This window comes from Colossoma macropomum, unplaced genomic scaffold (assembly GCF_904425465.1).
Source record: "Colossoma macropomum unplaced genomic scaffold, Colossoma_macropomum, whole genome shotgun sequence".
NCBI classification, from domain to species: domain Eukaryota; kingdom Metazoa; phylum Chordata; class Actinopteri; order Characiformes; family Serrasalmidae; genus Colossoma; species Colossoma macropomum.
The window spans coordinates 34939407-34963209 of NW_023494789.1; the positions used below are offsets into that span (position 1 = coordinate 34939407).

The following is a 23803-nucleotide window of genomic DNA, read 5'->3' on the forward strand; positions in this document are numbered from 1 at the left end:
TCACAGCCCAATGCTGGGGAGTTATACCCCTCTAGCTGGTGCTTGGCAATGGACATGGTGACTTAACGTCATGTTCAGCTGCTCCAAAGCGTCCCATTCTATTAGCGGTGCTCTTCTATGGAGATTATACAAAGTGTATGTGCACAATAACACTTGTCAGAAATGTCAGGACCTTAAAGAAGTTGCAGTCACTAATTCACTAATTGTCTGGATGCGTATGAACATATAGTGTATAATGTTAGAGTTGGAATCAGAATTACTTACTTTGGAGTGTTAATTGCTCAAAAACAGATTACTTTTCTGTGTAAGCAATTTTATAAAAGCTGGAAAAGCAATTCTGCTGTGCACCTCATTTATATGCTTGGTAGTCCTTCTCTCTAGAGTGCTGGGAGATGTGACTATGCTTGACTAGCACTTCAGCCACACAAGATGTTTCCTGACAATGGTGTAATACGTTCTTGCTCTTCTGAGTTTAGCTAATTAAGCACATTTCAGAGCTTTCTTTATTCTCTCGCTCTCTCTGTCTCTCAGCCATACATGGAAACTTTAAAACAATTAAATATGTCTTTTTCAGTCAACAAAAAGCACCCAGAGTCCTTTTTTCCCCTCTTTGATGCACTCTGCTTGTGTTCTGTTTAATAAAGCCAGAGAGGACCAAACAACTTATTTTTATAATCCAAAGACAGCTGTCAGCTGTGCCAGTTTTTTATTCAGTTATCATGTATTTGGAGGGATTGATTCCTTTCCCATTCACCAAATCATCTGAATTGGCTGTTTGCAAAATTCTGAGAAAGTCCCACTCCCTTAGTAATTGTTGCTACAGCTACCTGGCATCCAAAGCACTCGGGCTAATTTCAGCAGTACAAAGCAAGAATGTAGAAGAACACTGAGGAGTGCGTTTGAATCATTTTTCATTTAAGAATCAACTGGCTATACAAAATGTTCAGTTCGTTTGAATCATTTTTCATTTAAGAATCAACTGGCTTGTTTGAGCACTGATGAAGTATATATTTTGGTGAAAGTGAACAAAAATCACGTTTACATTATTCAAACCAGGGAAATCATTTAGCCTCTCAATATTAAAGCCATAGGTTTTCTTGTCTTATAAGGAGGAAGATTTAGTGACCAAAGTTACCCTTGCAGAGGACCTAATGCTAAATCTAAAAATGGAGCTTTGTCAGAGTAACATTAACATTAGATGCTGACGAGCTAGTCGGTGCTGAGGACTAGTCATCTGTTACACAAGGTATTTTTAAAAATTCAGTGAATCAATACAAATGCATATATATGAATGCATTAATATTTATCTTAATACAATGTTTTATTCACACACGTGAGTGACATACAGTCCCGTTTAATCTGACTGTTTATAAAGCTAACTGTTAGCGACGAAGTTAAGGAAAGCTAACTGGTTAACTAACTAATCTTACCCTTTTTTGTCACAGTATTTATTGTTCGACATCAAATTAAAATAATAACCAGATAAAGTTTAGCTCAGAGCCGGTGTAAATCTGTCTGTTAATAGTTTTGACACTGGGCTGTGAATGTTGCCTCCAACATAGATTCATTCAAAACTTTTTCAGCATCAGGAATGAAATAAAAACAGCACACTCTCAGAATGATCAGAATAACATGTGTCCACCATTCCTCGGTAGTCTTGCAAGCCAGACTTCTTTTCACTACACAATGTGGCCAAAAACTGTCTGCCTTGTCAGAAAGAGGCTGTTAGGCTCACAAGACAGAATGACTTGCAAAACAACCAGTTACAGCCTGCTGTTTTGGTGCATCCTGTAGGGAGAGGCGACTGTGAAGATCGTACAGATATACACCGATCAGGCATGACATTATGACCACCTCCTTGTTTCTGCGCTCATTGTCCATTTTATCAGCTCCACTTACTATATAGGTGCACTTTGTAGTTCTACAATTACAGACTGTAGTCCATCTGTTTCTCTGCATACTTTGCATAGCCCCCTTTTACCCTGTCCTTCAGTGGTCAGGACCCCCATGGACCCTCACAGAGCAGATACTGTTTGGGTGTTGGATCTTTCTCAGCACTGCAGTAACACTGACGTGGTGGTGGTGTGTTAGTGTGTGTTGTGCTGGTACGAGTGGATCAGACACAGCATTGCTGCTGGAGTTTTAAACATCGTGTCCACTCACTGTCCACTCTATTAGACTCTCCTACCTTGTCAGTCCACCTTGTGGATGTAAAGTCAGAGACAATAGCTCATCTACTGCTGCACAGTTTGTGTTGGTCATCCTCTAGTCCTTCATCAGTGGTCACAGGACGCTGCCCACAGGACGCTGATGGCTGGATATTTTTGGTTGGTGGACTATTCTCAGTCCAGCAGTTACACTGAGGTGTTTAAAAACTCCAGCAGCACTGCTGTGTCTGATCCACTCAGACCAGCACAACACACACTAACACACCACCACCACATCAGTGTTACTGCAGTGCTGAGACTGATCCACCACCCAAATAGTACCGGCTCTGTGAGGGTCCATGGGGGTCCTGACCGCTGAAGAACAGGGTAAAAGGGGGCTATGCAAAGTATGCAGAGAAACAGATGGACTACAGTCTGTAATTGTAGAACTACAAAGTGCACCTATATAGTAAGTGGAGCTGATAAAATGGACAATGAGCGTAGAAACAAGGAGGTGGTCATAATGTTATGCCTGATCGGTATATATCTTGCTCTAAAAGGCTTGTTTTTTCATCACGATGTCCAGTGCAGGCAGCTGTTTTCTATTTCTGGCTAGAGTTTATCCTGGAAAACAAAACTTTTTTCCTGTCTGAATGATGAACGTTGCACCAAAGTGCATATACAAAGACGTATGGATAGGATGTCAGCATGTCAGAATGCAACTGACAAAATCCTAATATTTGTGACCAGCTTTGTGTGCAAAATGGAAACGGATCATCTGAGCCTGAAACTAGTTCCTCAGTAACACCTTTTTCACATCTGTTAGCCTAATACTTCTGACTAATTTACTGCCAGTGGTGTTCTTACTGCAGGTTTGTTCTGAGGAGTTTTGTCCATACTTTTACTTCCCTTAACAGAAGTAGCATTTAGACAGATTGGGATTGGCTAAGAGGTGTGTCAGATGTTATTTTGCAAACAGTCAACTGGATTTTAGGTGACATAAGAATGTTTACTTAATGAATCAGATGAGTAGTGATAATTCCATTGATGTGAAAACTATCCCAACTTTGATATGTTGTAAGAGACTGTGTTTAAGAACTCTGAGGTTGCTGGAGTTGGCACTCTTTTTCAAGCATTTACAAGCTAACTGTATGTACTGTATTTGCAGGTACCACCCGGCTGCCCAGAGAAGGAGAAGTTCCGGGAGTGGACTATAACTTCATCAGTGTGAATGATTTCAGGATCCTAGAGGAAAGTGGGCTGCTTCTGGAGAGTGGAACTTACGATGGTAAGTTCTTGAGGAGGCAGATTGTGATGTGTAATGTTGATATTGTGTGTACATGGTAATTTTAGCTCATTGATAAAATGCTATATGCACTGGCAAATCTGATACTGTTTTATAATAAGCATCGTGTGGTATATAATGCTCTGTCATTTATATATATGAGAGAGGGAGAGAGAGGGAGTGTGTGTACGTCTTTGGAAACGCCTCATAGCCAAGAGCAAGTTCAGATATGTTACATTTGGTTCTGGCTAAGCTGAGGGATGAATTTAGCTTAAGATTCATTCTGCGGAAGATGGTGACTCTGCTAGTGTGAGATTACATGGTGCAAACGTGCTTTGCACCGCTTTCAGCTGAACTGCTGTAAAGCACACATAAAGACAGGGATAGGGGTAATCTGGTCACTGTAATGATATCAAACCTCACTGGAGCAGCTTCACATATGCCTCGGGGCCTAAGGGAGGGCATAATCACAGTAAATATGCCCAGCTTGGAGAAAAAACAAACATTACATTGCTCTATTTCTGATCAACTTGGAGTAGTTCCCTTCGATCGTGTTGAAATAAGCAATGAGGCTGAATTAAGCCCTGCCACTTGAGTGGGCCACTTGTACATAACCTTCACAGTTTTTTTTTGTCCTGCCTGGATTGGGGTCGGTACATTTTTTGTTCATGTGCTTAAACAAGAAAAAGGAAAATACAAAAGCAAATTGAGCCATTTTCTCTGGAGTGGCTGTAGACGGGTCTGGATCTCTACCCAGAGGACAGAGAGAGAGGGATAGAGAGTGCATCGGAGCCTGACTGTGCTAGGCTAGTGGAGTTAATGCGGCCCCATGTTGCCTCTGCGGTCGAGGCTATGCCAAAGAAAACCTGCTGGGATGGCCAGGCATGTCAGACAGACATGTCCATATGTGCCCATCCTCAGAGGGAGAGAGAGAGAGACAGGCACTGCGCTTTTAGTACACACACACACACACACACACACACACACACACACACACATACACAGACACTCACATACACACACACACATATGGCACATTAAATGTATATTCAATTAAAAAAAAACAGTTTATGTTCTTTTTCACCGTGTTTCCTTTGCCTTCATGTATAAATGAGCTGCTTTTTGGGACACAAATGAAGCTTTGCCATTAGCTTTGATTTCCAGGAGGCCAGGCCAGCACTGAACTGGAATTAGCTTTGCCATGTTGGAGAAGTGGGGCATGGGACACCATTGCAAATGTGTTCAGATGCAACAGAAGGTGGCTAGATTTGACCATGGACTAGTAAGGATTTCCAAAGGGAATTCTCTTTTAACACCAAGATTAGACGTAAGCTGTGCTCAGAAAACTCTTCCTTTGTGCTTCAAGGCTATATGATTCTCTTTTGTCAATAGTGTAGATTGATTTTTGCTTCTTGCTTCGCAGGCGGCCTCCTATTTTATTGTATATGAACTCTTTCCAGTTATGACTTGATTCTGAGCAATAAAGACCTGTGGCTCATTGAAACAGAATGTCTCAATGGGGCACCTGTCATTTATTCACTGTTGGCTGAATCTGAACAATTACTGTAACAATCGCTGTGTTTCAGATCTAGTTATTCTTAGTATTTAAATCAACATGTCAACGTGTTCCCAGATATAAATTCTTTTTGTGTAATGTTTCATTAAGTTACGTGGTCCCACGACATCTTATGTTCTAATGCCTACACAAGAGACATTCCAGCCAAAATTGAAAATTGAATCATTGCTACATCTGTTGTAAACATGTCTACTTGCCTTGTACTGTGGTGCTGTGATAGTCTCTAGAGGAAGATTTTCTGGTTTGAAGACTTGGAAAACCCCCTTCTCAGGATTATATCTTAAAGGTAGAGGAACTTTTGAAAAACTAGCAGCACCTTGGGGAGAGATACTTGAGGACAGGCTGCTAGCTGATGCAGAAAGAAGCCACATAGCTAATGGTACTGCTAGGAAGCTGAATATCACATCTATATTTATTGGCCTCTACATCAGTGGCTGCGCTAGCAGTCAAGATTTCTTTATAACAGTAGGAAGATTTCCAGTGGATGCAAGACTTAGTGTTGTGAAAGAACACTAATGATGACAAAAACAGAAAAAGCATGCAAATTCATGAATTTTGTCAAACTGATCAGGCTCATGAAGGATGAGGCTGAGAGATGCAGTGCTGCACTACAAAGTATTACATAACATGCCTCTTTCAATTAATTAGTGTATTACAGGTGTATAAAATCAAGTACAGCCATGCAGTCTCCACAGACAAACATTGCCAGTAGATTGGGTCATACTTAAGAGCTCAGTGACTTTAAATGTTGCACTGTAATAGGATGCCACCAGTCACTTCGTGAAATTTATGCCCTGCTAGACACGCCCCCAAATCTTGTGAAAAGCCTTCACAGAAGAGTGGAAGATGTTACAGCTGGAAAGGAGAGGGGGCAAATCTATATTAATGGCAGTGGTTTTGGAATGGGATGTCTAAGAAGGTCATATATTTGTGACGGTCAGGTGTCCACATAATGTTGTGTATGTTAACATTTTAGGCCTTTCTAAGTATGTGAAGTGTGTAGGTGCTATGGAGTCTTTTTTTTAGCCTAGAGCACATCGAGTGCCATTTCATTGCATTCCCTTATTTAGATTGTCATCTTATTATGCTTCGTGGGCATGGAAATAACCTTCACCCTCAGCCAAAATGTCAACAACATTAGGAAAACGCTGAGGCACCTTTCCCTTCTTAGACAGATTATATAGCTCCTTGTAGATCGGTGGTGACAAATTATACCATAAATATACCTGGATGCCGAACTGTGGTCACAACTTTACATCTCTCACACATTGAAACGTGTTTGTTTGGTGATAAATCAAAGTTAGTGGGTAGATGAGACAAGGCTTAACTTAGCACTTCTCCTGCACCTAGCTATGACTATTCTGTGTTTGGGTTCATCTCTCCTCCAGTCAGTGCACTGTAGAGGATTTGTGCTGTCAGAGCATTCATAATCCCTCTGCATGTTCAGAAAGAGGTGAAGGGAGTTATAGACAGTAATTAATTGGTGTTTAAAAAAAGCATATTCTCCTGTGACTTCCATTCCTATTCTCTAATTAAGCTACTTATAATATATGGTTCAAAGGAGGAGGTTTAATCTAACTGATGATTACGAGGATTGTTGTGTTTGTGAAATGAAATTGAATATTTGACCTTAAACTACTGCTTTCCTTCACATTCTTTAATTACATTAAGAGGAAACATGTTGACTGTTTTCCTTTTTTTCTTAAAGAAGAAGAAGAAGACAGCAAACAAATATAAATCTGTATAATTTAGATTAATCTGTGCGTAGTTTATGGAGGTTGAGCAGTTGATTTAAAGAGAGATTTTTTTTTCACCCTTCGAAATGAATCTAATCATACTGAGAGTGATTTTCGTGCCACATCAAGAGAGACTAATGAAACCGCACACATGCACACACACATAAACACACGCCACTGAATTAGAAAATCATCTAAGCACATTATACAGAGCTCTGATTGGATGCTCCATTCTTGGTGCTGAATATTAATGAACTATTCTTTTTTTGCATTAGAATAGAACACGGAGGATGGGGTTCATTACTGAATCCAATGGAGAGTGTAATTGCTATCACAGCAGCGCCAAAACGAGCTGGTTTGATGTTTCATTCTACACACTGTATTGCCACTACCTTAAGCCTTGTTTAGAGAAATGAAAGAGCTGCAACTGAGTAAAGACAAAGAAGCTTTCTCTAAGCTCCTTTACTCTTCATGTGTCATTGTAGTTTTGAAATTGGGGACTATTTATCATGTGAATAAATGCTGTACTTTTTGAGTGCAAGGGATTAGCTGGACTACTCTTTTTTTTTTTTTCTTTTTTTCCAGTCCCCTTTTCTGCAGTTTAGTCTCGTGCTGACTTATGCCTGGTAGTGACACTGACCACAATACTAACAAGTTCTAGTGTTTGTATTGGGGATTTATATTCTGTGCTGTGGAGATGAGGAGGTACAATCCAGAGCAGTTGTTTTCTTTGGCAGTGCGCCAGGTACCCAAGTCCCAGTGGTTTAGATTTACTTAGCATAACCTGTAGCCTTGAAAGAGTTCTCATGAATCTCTGCCGTGAGAGTGCTGCTCCACAGCTGTATGAGATAGAGGGCATTCCTTTAAAGCCATTTAGAAGAGGAAAGGTGCTGACTCCCAGTGTTCGTGCTTTGAGCAGCCACTTAAAAAATCTTTTTCAGCACATATTCAACAGTGTGTGGAGTCATGTTGTTGGTAGAGTGAAGCTATGAAGTCGGACTTTCCTGAATTTTGAATTTATGGAATTTTAACCTGGTACTTTATCACTGTTATGTGTAAAAAAAAAGCAGTAATCCACAGAAGATGTGCGTTGAATTTACCACGGTTAAAGGGTGACAAATCAGCAACAAAATGCAGCATAATTTATTGAATTTATTATCAATAAAAAATATAAGAAAACAATTATTCCACCAGTAAAGGAGAATTTCACTGATCTTTCAATTTTTTTCATTAATTATATGATTAAGATATAAACAAACCAGGCATTTAAGGAGTTTAATTCCTCTTAAAGTTACCTCAGAGAAAGTTTTAAATAAAATGGTTATGAATGCAGTGTCTGATGCCTGAGACATTGTTTTTGAGGAGCTGATGGCCTAAAAAAATGTTTTTCTTTTAAATCAATTCATTGCAGAGAAGTATAATAATAGTGGTGTAAAGGTAAAGTAGTACCCAAAGAAAGCTTAGATTTTCAGATTTACCACAATTTTGCTATATTCAGCATCTTAAAGTTCAAAACTCACATGTAGGTTCACTGATCTTGTTTATCAGATAAAATTATTATATTTGTCTTCTAGACATAGAAATTTTGAAAAAACAGCAGGATCCCATTAACAGTAGGCTATGGTTGCCAAGAAACCTAACAGTCAAGATTGTACCATGAGCATCACAATGGTTTTTAATAGCTTTAAAAAAAAAACAGAGCACATTATTACAGAATCCTGACTTGACTCTTTTGTTTTTTAAAGGTAACTACTATGGCACACCCAAACCCCCAGCAGAGCCCACCTTGGTTCAGCCTGATCTGGTTGACCAGGTCTTGTTTGAGGAAGAGTTTGGCACAGAAGTCCAACGCAAACGCACCACCTCTGTCAGCAAGATGGACCGCAAGGACAGTGTTGTCCCTGAGGAAGAGGATGATGAGGAGCGGCCAGCACTGCCCAACGGGCTTCCAGGTGTGAGGATACTGATTGTACTGTGTGTTTACATGTGTGTACATTACACAGGTAAGGGAGAGTGGACCGCAACCTAATTGATTGTTTTGATTGTTTGTTGTTTAATCATTTTAAAATTATTTGAGCAAGATGAATAATCCTTTGGGGCTCCCTGAGTGGCACAACCATCTAAGCGTTGGCCCTATCATCAGGAGATGGTGAGTTCGATCCCTGGTGATGCTACAGCCATCCGTGGCAGGCAGTCCAAGAGAGCACAATTGGCCTCGCTCTCTCTGGGTGGGTAGGATGGTCCCCCCTTCTTCCCCATCACTCAACGCGATGCTACTCAGCGCAGGCGTCTGTTAGCTGATGTAACAGAACTGGCAGTTGGCGCTTTCCTCCGAGCACGTTCAGCTGTCCAATGACGTTGCGTGAGCGGCAGTTCGAAAAGATACGGTTGCTGGCTTCACAGGTCTCGGAGGAAGCCTGTGCTAGCCTTCGCCCTCCTAGCGTTGGTAGTATCATGCGTTTGGGGGAGTTCTAACTAGTGGGTGGAATTGGAAACAACTAAATTGGGGAGAAAATTGTGTAAAAAAAAAAAGATTAATAATCTTTTTATACAGGCAGCCTACACATCTCTGCTACAAACTGTAAACTTCATTAAAAAATGTTCACTATTTTAATACTGAGAAAGTCATGATAATAGTTTTAATAACTTAAAAAGGTGCATTATTACAGTATTCAATAAGGCACTTACCATTTGTGAATGATATGAAGTGTAAATAGAATGTACCCTATTCTATATCTATATATATTCTATATACTGTAATAATGTGGTTAAAAAATATATATAATTTTTTTTTATTCTTTCATACTGACTTAGGGGCTAATTGTCACATTAACTTTAATAGCCTGGTAAAATGATGCAAACATATTTAATTCAGTACAGTTCTGTGTTGTTTTTAACCTAGCTTTTCAACCTAAATATGGAAAATATATTTGCATTAAATATATATGACTAGTGAAAGAATCTGTGTCAAAGACTGGTAAATTTATGTTTCACTACAAAGTCGAAGTGCAAATAACATGATAAAATTGAAATCTATTTTATTTACAAAGCTTATGTTGTTCATTGTTCAAGACTTGTTTTTCAGTTTTTCAAAGAAATCTGCAGAGATATTTTTCCACACCTCCAAAGTTTAGTTTTAGAAGTTGGTTGCATTTTCCTGCTTCTTACGATCCAAGTACTCTCAATTACAAATTTAGACTCATTGGTCCTTAAAATTAGTCTAGTTTTGGTGTTCTGGTGCAAATTGTCTTCTTTTTTTGTCTCTTTCTTTTTCTCAGTGATGATTTCTTGATAGTTACGCATCTTTTCAGACCTATAGCATTAAGTTGTCTTTTCACAGTAGAAAGATGGATAAAAACAGTGGAGCTGATTTTATCTCTCAAAGATGAAAGTGATGTTTATCTGATGGTGACAGTTTCGGTGGTAAACCAGGTCTTGCACGGTTGTTAGGAGTCCCATCTTTTAATTATTTTTTAACTGTGTGTTTGGAAACTCCTGTTTTTTCTCTAATTTTCTTTGATTTTGCAATTCCTTATCTCATCAGAAATATATCCTAAAAATGAATAACTTGTATTTAATGTCTCTGACTTTTGCACAGCACTGTATATTAGGAGGATATGGCCTGTTGACTGTATGACTGTTTTCTTTGGGCAGCTTAATTGTAACTGCGTGTTAAAACTAACCCCAATGTGTGGAGGCTGTACTTTAGCCTGTCTAACTCTGTAAGTTTGTTTTATACTTCTGAATGGTTCTGTAATACAGACTCCAAGATAGATTATATTACTTATACACACAGCTCGGTAATTAAGAAGCACTTATGATGAAAAAACTCACTTTCTTTGTGGTGAATCTTGAGAATTATGTCGTGAAAATTTGCAGATAATGATGCTATATGAATGAGATAATAATCAAGAGCCCAATCTGCTTGAACCTGTTTTATGTTCAACTACACAAAAATTGTACCCCACATTAGGTTGTGCCCCTATTTAGAGCTCTTTATTCATAAAATATCAATTACAAATTCTCTGTTATTGAACTATGCTTACTACAACAGCAAAGATATTGACAAGTATGCGAATTACTGTTGCGTACTGAAGTCAAGCCAGTTTTAGCCCTGAACTAAGACACTTCCAAGCTTTGAAATTACACATCCATTCTTATGAACATGTCCAGATTCTACAAGGCACCATAAACATTGTAAATTCAGTACTCAGCTCCTCTGTTCTTAACCGCAGACTCCTTTACTTTGGCAGAATAGGACCATGTGTTAGTGATCAACCCAGTGTCATGTGTTCTCTCTCAGAGGAGCGAACTGTCCTTGCTGTACTCAAGGAGAATCTGACACTGAGAGTGAGAGGCTTGTTTGCCTTTAGCCTGCTGCGACTAACACGCCGTGCCATTGAGACAGTGATAAACTCCTCCGGTCATGCGCTGTCCCCGAAGAACCGGAGTTCCGCATTGGGATGGAATGATGCGATGGCGGAAGACAACACTGATCATGTGCACTCAGTTATCAACCTCCTTCAGCAGACTTTCGCCCTTCCTCAAAAGCAAGCTACGATATTCACTGCGACAGGACTGTCCACACTGCATAGCTGAATACATTCTAGTGAGCCGAGGTAGCGATTTGAGCAGGAGCTATTTTTGCGCAGCCATATATACAGCATTCATTCAGCAAAATTATATAGATATAGTAGCGTCCATTTGGCTGTGAGATGGAATGCTATTCTGAGAAATGATGTAAGAATTGCTGGCAGTGTTTGTCAATTACATGAGAGGAAAGGGTACCTGTCAATCAAACAAGCAATCCTTCAGCAAACCGTCCTAATTAGTCACACCAGATTCAGATGCTGTTTGGAATGTATTTCAGGTAATGATCTTTTGGGAATTAGAAGTTATACCCTGAGAAACAGCAGTAAAAGATCCTGAATTACAAACAGCATACCTTTGATCTGCTATATATGTGCAGCCAGAAGTACAGACAGCCTATTTATATTATGCAGTATTGTGGCTGTGTGTGCTGTGGCATTCTATATGGCCCCTCCATATGCACACAGGGTGAATCATCCCAGGCTATGACCCAGCTTAACCCCTCTACCATGTAACGACTTGTTTAGGCATGTTCGTTTTTGAATCTTGAGCCTTTTGACGTTTGACAGCTGCAGAGATGGGGATTTGAGAAAGAGAGAGAGGCAGGAACAGAGAGAGAAAGAGAGAACAAGCTGGCCAAGAGAGCTATAACCAGATGCATTGTGTCCACGTCCTTCTTGATCTGCTTTGATCTAGCGCACACAGTCTATCGTAATGGACATCATAATGGAAGTCATCTTAATGGAAATGTATTGAAACAGTGGGAGGAAAAAAAACTCGAGTATCTGTAAAGTAGGCATTGTTGCCATGGTACCAAGCAGAATATGCATGTCTTGCCTGTGGTAGGCAGGGCCCTCGAGTGTATTGCTATTGATTAATTTCTGAATCTCAGAGTGGCTGTGCATTTGCATAGTTATGGATTGCTGTTGGGATTGGTTAATGTTCTTGTCACAGCCGTGGCTGAAACCAATGGAGAGGAAATAGCTGTTGAATATTCGCTGGAGCAAATAATCCCCTCACTTGCACAGAAAGAAGTTGAATGAAGATGTCTTAGAGTATCTTAATATTTGCTTTGATGGCTTGTGCCACTTTTGGTGTAAAAAATAGTAGCTCTAACTGTGTTACTAAGGATGCGTATGCATATAGACGACCCATCCCCCACTTCAACATGCAGTTTTGTTGGACTGCTTATTGAGGGTTTGCATTGACCTACAATACTGGGCAAATCTCAGAGACCGCTCTTCATTTATTTCATTTCCAGTTCTAATGGTTATTTTTTTCTGCAGTCTGAAAAAAACAGAAACCATAATTAACAGAAACTTACACTCAACAACTAAACATATTTTTCAGATTTTAGTAAAAGGCTTTGCCCTTAAAACAGCTTCTGTTCTTTTCGAATGACAAGCTTTAAGATTTTCAAAGAAATGTTCAGGTATTTTTTTTCTCTTACCCACTAGGGTGATCAGTCCATTGTTTTGAGAACACCAACAGCTTCTTTGTTTGATTTGCAATGTTTCCTAATTTCAGTAACAGCTTCTTTACAGCTAAAAATTCTTTTAGACCTATAGTGTTGAGTTGTCTTCACACAGTGGAAGGATGGACAGAAACAGATCTTTTTTCAGATCTGAAGCAAGAGTGGAGCTTGATTGTCTCCTCTCTCTCTCTCTCTCTCTCAAAGATGAAAGCTTTAAGTACTGTTTATCTGATGGTGACATTTTTGGTGGTATATCAGGCCTTGCGTGGTTGTTAGGAGTCCAGTTTTCTCTATATCTTTTCATAAGTTTTGGAAAGTCCTGTTTTACCGCTTTTTTCTTTGACTTTCAGCTTCCTTATGCAAGTGGATTAACTTATGTTTAATCTTTTCAGCAATATCCCCTGAAAAATGAATAACTTGTTCTTGGTGACTGGTTTGACTAGAAACTAAATGAACAAAGGGAGGCTGTCTCTGACATATGCACAGTACTGTATGTCATTATGTAGCTACATAACTTTAAACTGCAATGTGTATTTTAACATCAGTAACCAACAATAAATCTTTAAGATTTTTAATTGAAAGCTACGTTTTATTTTTAAGAAAGTTATTTTTTTCACCTGGAGAACCTTTGTGTTTATCATGTCAGGATCTTATTTTTTTCCTTGTGTTTGTGGGGATATGTTTGTCTTTTCATCTCTCCTTCTCACAGGCGAAACTGGAAGAGATGTTGTCTGTCTTTCAGTCTACCTTCACATGCAAATCACTCCCCCCACTCCTGTGTAGTGCTTTGCATTGTGTCATAACTCTTATCAGTGTGTATGTCTCTCTCTCTCTCTCTCTCTCTCTCTCTCTCTCTCTCTCTCTCTCACACACTCACACACTCACACACACACACACACACACACTCACACACTCACACACTCACACACACACACACACACACACACTCTCTTTCCCTCTCTTTCTCTCTTTTTCAGAGGGAAGTGAAGAGTGGAGGAGGCCAGTGCCCAGCTACACTCAGTCCAATAGCAGCAGCAGCGGTGGCGTTCGTGGAGGCAACAGCAGCGGTGGGGAGCTTCGCACCTGGAGTTCTCTGCCCAGAGACGACAGCCTCGAACCACTACCGTATAACTGGGAGATGGCCTACACTGAAACTGGCATGGTCTACTTCATCGAGTAAGTTTTCCTTTATGATGTCACCACAGAGTTCATTATGACATCCCCAGAGTATTCTTTATGATGTCACCACAGTTCTATTTTACTCCTTAATTGTTTGTCATTAGTTTATTACTTGCCTGTTATCCATATTTTAAGTCATATTTTGACTGCATTCATAAATCTCATTGTACTTAATTACTTCATAAGCTGATATTCTCAAGTGGCATACAACACGCATAACAATAAGTCTTTTGCTTTGTGCGCTGCTTTGCCCATTACAGCACACACAGGGGCTCTCTATTAAACCTCAGCCGCTTGGTTTGGTAACCAGCCCGATAGGCTGACATTTCATGCTAAGGTTTTTATTCTCATGTTAGGATAATAAACTTATCATTCAACTGTTATTTTCACCTTCATTTATTTACTGCCACCATAGTGCAGTACTGTTAAAGAGAATACAGAGTGTCTCAAATTGTCCCTTTGTTTCATATGTAGTAAACTCAGTGACGATTCAACCATTTTTAGTGTAATGGATTATTTGTGCTTTCATTACAGGACCATGTGTTGACAATGCTTTTAAAAATATAGGGAAGAACAATTACACTATATAGACAAAAGTACTGGGACACACCTCTTAATTGTTGAGTTCAGGTGTTTCAGCCACACCCATTGCTAAAATGGGGATAAAATTAAGCACATAGCCTTGCAGTCTCGATAGACAAACACTGACAGTAGGATGAGTCGTACTGATGAGCTCAGTGACTCAGTGAGGATGCCACCTCTGCCACAAGTCTGTTTGTGAAATTTCAGTCCTGCCAGATCTGCCCCTGTCAACAGTAAATGCTATTATTGTGAAACAGAAGCGCCTAGGAGCAACCACAGCTTAGCCATTAAGAGGTAGACCACGCAACCTCACAGAATGAGGTCACTGACTGCTGAAGCGCACAGTGCCTATCCTTTGTTGAATCACTCACTAAAGAGTTCTAAATTGCCTCTGGAAGCAACATCAGCAAAAGAACTACACGTTAGGAGTTTCACAAAATGGGTTTCCATGGCCGAGCAGCTACACACAAGTCTAAAATCAAAATGCACAATGCCAAATGGAGGTGGGGAGTGGTATAAAGCACGCCACCACTGGACTCTAGAGCAGTGGGAATGCATTCTGTGGAGTGATGAATCATGCTTCTCTACCTGGCAGTCTTATGGACCAGTCTGGGTTTGGCAAGTGCCAGGAGAACATTACCTGCCTGACTGCATTGTGCCAAATGTAATGTTTGGTGGCGGAGGGATAATGCTGTGAGCTTGTTTTCCAGGGGTTGGCCTAGACCCCTTAGTGAAGGGAAATCTTAATGTTTCAGCATACCAAGACATTTTGGACAATTGTATGCTTTCAGCTTTGCGGGAACAGTTTGAGGAAGGCCCTTCTTTGTTCCACAATGACTGTGCTCCAGTGCACAAAGCAGTATCCATAAAGGCATGGCTGGGTGAGTTTGGTGTGGAAGAACTTGACTGGCCTGCACAGAACACTGACCTCAACCCCATCAAACACCTCTGGGATGAACTACAACGGAGGTTGCCAGCTGGTCCTCTTGTCCAACATCAGTTTTTGACCTCACAAGTGCTCTTCTGGATGAGTGGGCAAAATTCCCACAGACACACTCCAAAATCTTGTAAAAAGCTTTTCCAGAAGAGTGGAAGCTGTTATAGCTGCAAAGGGGTAACAGCTCCATATTATTGTCTGCAGGTGTAATGTGTAGGTGTCCCAATACTTTTGTCCATATAGTGTGTGTACTGTATGCCAGAATGCATCCCAGAAGTTATCACCAGTACTAGTAAGCATCCTACATTTTGAAGGTTCTAAATGTTGATATGAGTAATCTGATAGCAGCATATGTTAGATGTTGTTTGCCAGTCAGTTAACAGCTGGCAGCTGTGTAGTTTGTTTACATATGTCGTGTGTGTCTTCATGACGATTTGAGTGCCCCAGTCTTCTAGTTACTCTTGTCTTGCCTACTCAGGTCAAGCACTTTCATTCTTTCATTCAGAGTCACTGATTGCACTTTTAAAATGTAGCACATGGCGTTATTTCAATAAATTTTAACTTTTGGCATCACAAGTAAAAAAAAAAGCATTCATTTAAGTCAGAGGCCAAAAGGCATGCAAAACACTGCATGCATTTACATCAACAGCAGCACACCCATTACTAGCAAAAATCATTTTAAGGGAGTAATTCATTTGAAGTGTTTACATGCATAGCAATACTGTGTTTATGCAACATCTACCTTCCATGTTAAGTAGTTTGGTTTCTCTCTGTACAGGCCTTTTATTTGTGGCATGGCTGTTGGTATCTCCAAAATGGTAACTTTGCAGGAAAAAGGAAAAAACCTTCTTACCTTTTAACATTTATTGTACAGAAATTTTATTCTAAGTGATTTAAACTGTTTCGATAGATCCATTCATCATGAAATTTTTCTACAGTGTAAAGGACATTTGACATTTTCAAATTATGTCAAAAAATTTAAACAGTATAAATGGAGATACAGGATTTTGTTCTGAGAGCAACAATATACAGTATTTGTTTGCATTGGGATTAGTATACAGTATTTGTGTTTTATGTTGTGATTAGTTATAATGATTAGTTATCAAATAATTGTGCTTTACAGAAAGAATTTTTCTGAACATTCTGTATCCTGGAGGATTTGATATGTCAGTCCATACTAAAAATATAAGTGAAACACCAAGCAATGCTAACCACAGTGGTCCCATTCCTTGGTTGTTACTTAATGTGATACACTGGGTCTGTTCAGTGCAGTGTTTTATAGAGAACAGGGTTATTTTGTAAGAAATGTAAATGGTAATATGTGTTAGCTTTAGTAAGCAGCAAACTGCTGTTCTCCCCAGAAGCAAAGGAGACTGTGGTAGGTCACATCCTGTTTTAGCCAGCGTCTGTGGTTTCAGAGACAGCGGAAGTTCCATTATTTAGTTAGTGCTTTGGCTTTCTTTTTTTGGAACCTTGTCTTGGCTGAGAACAGAAGACAGCAGCAGAGTAGCAGTCATAGAGCAGAAGTAAATATAGCTCACACTGTGGCCTAGATGCTCTTTAAAGAACTGTGAGTCAAGTCGTGTGTGTGTGTGTGTGTGTGTGTGTGTGTGTGTGTGTTTGTGCGTATGTTCATGTGCATGTTCATAAATATTTCACTGTTTCCAACTTATTCCCAAGTTATCAGTCACATTAATACTGGACAGATGCATTAGCACAATTTCACCTAAACGCATGGGTCTTTATAGGTGTAAACAAATTGTTTTCTAATATAGAAAGCTGGAAATGTTTGACAATTTTGTAAATCAAAATAAATAACACTTTTTTGCCAATTGCAAAAATATTAGTATTAATATTAATTAATTAATATTAATATAAGTACAAGTACAGTTTCCTGCATAATTCTGCACTTGCTGCATAGCCGATATAAACAGAAGTAGCCATTTGCATGAGAGCTTTGCATGATTGACAGTAGAATGACATCATTCTCTGAGATATTACATTAGCTTCATTGATCACGTATCTGGAGAAGTTGATGGTCTTACACCATATATTTAAATAAAGTTAAGTGTGCAGCACATTAGGGCATATATTTACTTTAAAGGGGACCTATTATGCTAATTTTCCGTGATCATTATTTTATTTTTGGTGTCTACTAGAATAGATTTACATGCTTCAGTTTTTCAAAAGCACATTATTTTTCTCATACTCTCTATTTACCCTCTGTCTGAAAAAGTAATAGTTAGAGCTCATGTGTCTTTAAACCCCATTCCTGATGAACCCAGTGTGCTCTGATTGGTCAGCTTGCTCAGTCTGTTCTGATTGGTCCACCGTTAGAGCAGCATCCTGCTGCAAGTACACACCCCTACATCAGGGGTAAACAACCCAAATGTTAAGAAAAGCCATTTTGTCCTTTCAACAAAGATCAAACCAACTTGGGAGCCACAACATTTGATGCCCATTTTACCATCTTGGCTGTATGTCTCAGTATGTGCTGATGTCCTAGTATAAGCTAAAAAATATAATATTAACGAAAACTCAGACTTACTTTGTTCTGCTTGAAGGTTTAGCACCACTATGGCCGCTTTTCTCGTATCTTCGGCAGGAAACTTTTCCACAAAAGCAAAAGTTTTCTAATAAAATGTCTCTCCACGTTTAGCTTTTTATGAGGCTGCAGTCAGCTATTCATTTGCCAGCTTCTTGTTTGAATTTTCCCGTTCCACCTTAAATGTTTAACAGTTTCTCGTTGCAGATTAAACATATCAGGAAACCAGCTGCTGTGATTATAAATGCAAATAAGTCTGTTTGTCTCCAAATTATTCATGTTCATATTAAATCTTTCTCTTTGCCGTTTCGTTAGCTACTAGCTAGGGGCATTGCTATGGTGACCAGCAGTCTGCGAGCCAGTCTTCAGGGTTAAAGGTTGGTGGATTAGCAGATGTACACTACATAAACTCCAGCATTTAAGACCATTTATTGTTAAAACTGTTAGAGCAGTCAGCAGAGCTTTATTTTACTGCAAAGGAGGATTTTTTTAATGTTATTCTGCTGTAGAGCCACAACAGAGCATTAAAATAGCCACATGTTGCTGACTCCTACCCTACACCAGTGTGGCTATTCTTACATTGGCAATGGTTCTGCTGTATCATTTGAGCCAGAATCTGATCCTGAAAGCCAGATAGAACAAGCTGGTAGACCCGATCCACCTTAACAAGCTAGACTGGAGCAGGACCCTTCAGAGTGGTAAGTTTTTACTTTGTAGCTCTTTTGCGTGAGGGTGTGCCAAGCTGGTCAGTAGGTCGGCAGTTTCTGTTACGGGATTATGTCATCTTGTAACAAAGAAAAGGGGCTAGAATTCCAATGAGGCATTTTGGGCAGCTGAGAAAAGTGGTTTCTTTGGGAGAGAGTTACTTACTCTAGTGTGTACTTTGGACTTTGTGATTTTGCAGACTGTTTACATGCACAAAAAGCTACATATTAGCCATAGCTATATACAAACTAAAGAAAAGGGAAAAACTGGAAAAGCATAAAAAGTTCCCTTTAATGCTCAGCTATTGAAACAATTTAAAAATAAAATAGATTGTTATAATTTGTCTCCGCCCAATGACAGCTGGGATAGGCTCCAGCACCCCACCGCGACCCAGAAGGTTAAGCGGTTTAGATGATGTATGTATGTATGTATTTTGTCTCTATATTCAAAATATAAATAGAAAATGTTTGCTGCAGGAACAGCCTCTATTCTTCTGAAAAGGCTCTACACTAGATGTTGGAATGTTGCTGTAAGGATTTGACAGCATTCAGCAACAAGAGCATTAGTGAGGTCACTGATGTTGAATGATTAGTTCTGGATCACAAACACCACTCCACCTAGTCCGAAAGGTACTGGATGGAGCTCCAGAGAGCACAGTTCCACTGCTCAACAGCCCAGTGTTGAGTGTGTTTATATCCCTCTAGCCAAAACTTGACACTGGCTCATGTGCGGCTGCTCCAGACCATCTCATTCTATTGGTCAGTGCTTTTCTTTGGAATCTATACAAATCTATATGTGTACGCTGTTGAACACCGGTATCCGCAATGCGTGTACCTTGAAGTAGCTGAATTCACTAATTAGATGGGGTGTCAAAATATTTTTGGACATATTGTGTATTTGTAATATATTGAGCATAGCGTTAGTTCAGGCAGGCCAAGTCAAACTCAGACCCCAATCTTAAGCTGTTATTTCATAACTCAGCTAACCTGTCCATTCTCGCCTCTTCCTCTGCAAGCCACTTCGCCGCCTCCACCTCAATTCCTCCATCACACTGTATTTGTCTTAATCAGTGTCATGTTTGTTGTCATTAGGCACATTTACATGCAGCCTAATAATCTGTTAATAATCAGACCAGTAGCTCGATCAGAATAGTATACGTCCATGTATACAGCTCAGTCAGAATAGACTTGTCCGATTGAGGCCATTCCGAATACAATTTCTATGCGATTGAATGAGGTGGGCAATCCTGTGAATAATCTGTTAAATAGAAGAATAACAGCCATGTAAACGCCTGTATCTGATTATATTCCCAATTAGAAAGTTTAAGTATGTTCTGCGCCTTTGCATTTGGGCCATAACAGAAGTTGATAATGTTCAACATGCCGGGAGCAGAAACTGGTCTGCGGAGGAGACAAAGTTTATGCTTCAAATTTTAAAAGACTTAAAAATAGTTGGCAGGATGGCTGTAAAGCTCACAATAACAAGCTGTTCAGACAAGGATATGAGCAGATAGACAAAAGTGGCTTTACACAAACCATAGAGCAAATTAAAACGCCAACTGAAACTCAGGTAACACACTGCTGCTTGTCTCTGACTGGACTTACGTAATGCTTGTTGTCATGGTAATATCTACACTAAGTGGTACTCTATGTATGCACTTAATTTTGGATCTGATTACTTTGTTGTGTGCATGTAAACACCTCAGTGTCGATCTGTGACTGGAATGTATTCAATCGGATTGCCGAATATGTTTACATACATTCACAGCCATTGATGCCTGCTCTGTTCTGTACCCTAGAGATGGTCTTTCTGCTGAAATTAATTTTTTGTACAAACAATCATTTAGATTGAAGTGTCTGTCTTTTTTTCTCTTTGTTTAACAGTCATAACACCAAGTCTACCACATGGCTGGACCCTCGTCTTGCCAAGAAAGCCAAACCTCCTGAAAAGTGTGAGGATGGAGGTAAATGTCTCTCTATTTGTATCTGTCTCTCACTCACATGCAGACACATGCATAGACCAGACCAAAAAAAATACAATGAATGTTTCTTTATCACTGCTACAATTTTTTTACTTTCAGACTGAGCCTTTTTAAGGTTTAAAAAATAGGAATCTATATTTATACTTTATTTATTTATATGTTTATACAGAATTTCTTCATCCTTTACAGGCCTGGGCGATATCTAAAAATAACCGGCATGATATTTTCTAGTTAAAAAATTGCGATTATCAGTGATATTCCCCCGCCCCAAAACAATTACACACAGTCCACGGCAGCTTTGACCTACTTTGTATTCTATTTTAGTTTATATTAACTGTTTTAATGAAAATTTTTACTAAAACTCCTAAATTAAATAATATGATACTGAGTAGCCCAGCATCTTGTAAGAACTGCTTCACCTGTTGTTATAATAAACATTACTACATGTATATTCATGAGCTTCTTCTGCTGCAGAATCGTGGTGCCTTGCATGCTAATAGCGCTCCCTACTGGAGAAACTTCAGACCGTGGTTTCCAGTGCTGTGCCCATGCGCTTTCCTCACTAAAAACAAGGCGTTTTCCGTTGTTACAGCACAGTTTTCATAACTCAGCTAACCACCGGCACATTTAATCTGTAAAACTTCACATTTTACACCGGCTATGAACGAGGAACAGAGGCCTTTCTCTCCAGGTTAGAGTTAGCTGCTTTATGCTAACGTACAGTCATTTTAGCTAATGTTTTTACTTCAGCGAGTCATTTTGGGGCAAGCTAAAGTTCCAGCACATCGCTGTTCATTTTCGATTCCATTCAAGTAAAGTAAATTAAGGGGAATCTGTGCAGTGAAGCTAGCATGACAGTGTGTAGCAAAGAGAGAGAATACAGGCAGTTTCTTAAGAAACCTCTCTCTATTTCCCTGTCTCTCTCTCTTTCTCTCCTTTAGAATCTGGCTACAGTCCACATACTTCTTAAATGTGATCCCCATTTTCCCAACGTATTTTGTAAGCTGTTTAATATGAAATTAATCTCCTCAAATTCTCCTTCAGTTCTTTTACCAAAACTGTGCCTTTACACATCGCCATCGGGTTACGTGTCCATCATCAGCGATATTTGATTACATAGCCCTCTCACCCAGGCCAAATCCTTCTTATTCGTGTCTCCGTCTTTGCTTTTAAGGTTGTTGATTTTGATATTTTTTTATTATATAATGAAAACCTTTTAACTAATTTAACTCTAAGAGTCTGAATCTTTCTAAACTTCATGCTATAGCGTTTTTGCCTTTTATCTGTGTTTTTAATCTAATTAATTTTTTTCATTGTCCAGAATGTCTTTCATTCATTCATTTATTTATTTAATTTATAAATGAAGAATTTTCTCTTTTTTTCTGTTTTCTTCTTTCCTTCTTTTTTGCTTTCTTGCTTTCATTGATTTATTCTGTGGAAGCTTACAAGACTATTATTTTCTAGTCTGGAAGCACTAAATTTCCTTCAGAACATGCATATATAGGTTTTTATCTTGCTCACTTCTTGTTCACAGAATTTATAACAAAAATAAATAAATATATATATCGGCAAGTGGTTTGTAATAATTAAATATGCACTCTATAAGTTATTATTGAATTTAAAATATTCAATAATAACTTCCAAACTTTTGAATAATGTAGATGTACTTAAAGTATATAAACATATTTCATCAGCAAAAAACACATAAGTACTTTCACTTCAGTAACTTTTAACGTGTCACTTTTTTTGTGAAGCAATGGGAGTGTACCTCTCTTCACCAAACAACAGGATGATGCACTCGCATGCTCAGCAGACTGAACTCCAGCATGGATTTCATAACACGCATGCACTCAGCACACAGCCACGTCCTCTTGCACTCAGCAATTCACTTCATCAGCATGAACACACCCACACACACGTTCAGATGTCCGTGTAAATGTGTGCGTGTGTGTGCGTGTGTGCGCGCGCGTGTGTGCGCGCGTGTGTGTGTGTGTGTGTGTGTGTGTTTGTGTGTATGTCCTTGTGCTCTTTTGTGTATGTGTGTCTGTTTTAATGGAAGTTCAAAGGCATGTGGAATGTTCACTGGTGTACAGTCCCTATTAACTCTGTAAGGTTTTGTTTTTGTGTGTGTGTGTGTGTGTGTGAGTGTGTGTGTGTGTGTGTGTGTGTGTAAGAAAGAGAGTTTAAAGCGCTGTCTAGCATGAATAGATCCTTTTTTTCCTCATTAGTTCATCAAGGCATAACATGCGCACAGCAGAGCACACACGCACTCACACGTTCATTTTTTTTTCTATAGAAGAATTCAGACATATTTTCGTGGATGTGAAAAGTGGGGGCTATGAGGGGCTGAAGCACCCAGATTTTGTAATTTTTTGAAACCGCAACTGCTAAAAAATAAAAACAAATATGATAATAGTGAAGACTTTGGTTTTGGCTTAGTTTTGGGTGCAGTTATTTATTTATTTATTTATGTATTTTTTAATTCATTTTCATTTTATCTTTTGTTTATACAGTAAAGTGCAAAAGAGACCACCCTTAATTTTGTTAATTTCCAGTCAAAACAGCCATTAGGAAAATATATAAGATAAAGGGCTTGCATAAGGGAAGTGAGAAAACAGTTTCCACAACTGGAGTTCAAAACATTAATAGAAGATACAGAGAGAAACAGTCATGCAAGATCTGGTAGACCACCAGCACTGTTACCATCAGATAAACAGTACGTAAAGCTTTCATCTTTGAGAGAGAGGAGAAAATCAAGCCGCATTCTTGGAGTGAGGAGTGAGCAGGGTGTACGTCAGTGGTTTGACATCTCTCATGAAATTATGGAACAGTAAGATATGATCTGCTTGGTGTAAATTTCAAAAATGAAAATGGCTTATTATTTTGCATAACGTCAATGTTTACACCACAGATACTGCTTAAAATTTCACCACCTCCAACTCAAAGCACCTTCACGTGTCCATGCGTCCCTGTTTATGAAACCTACAAAACCATAAAAGTTGTGTGGATGCACAGAGGCATATTTTTAAGGTTCTGACCGTGTGTGTGTATTTGCATGGGTGCGTG

The 23803-nt window shown here is 39.2% G+C and overlaps 1 protein-coding gene across 2 annotated transcripts in view; it reads left to right on the plus strand.

The window, feature by feature from the left end:
• LOC118808439 (membrane-associated guanylate kinase, WW and PDZ domain-containing protein 3) overlaps positions 1-23803 on the plus strand; it is a 152255-nt gene that overhangs the window by 106973 nt on the left and 21479 nt on the right. The window contains exons 4-7 of one of the 2 annotated variants that reach the window (XM_036571110.1): positions 3316-3435; positions 8490-8696; positions 13786-13984; positions 20640-20719. In XM_036571110.1, the coding sequence (XP_036427003.1) occupies positions 3316-3435; positions 8490-8696; positions 13786-13984; positions 20640-20719 (606 nt within the window). Of the gene's footprint in view, positions 1-3315; positions 3436-8489; positions 8697-8719; positions 8748-13785; positions 13985-20639; positions 20720-23803 lie in introns of those variants that run through there. The other variant, XM_036571111.1, reaches the window with a different exon arrangement.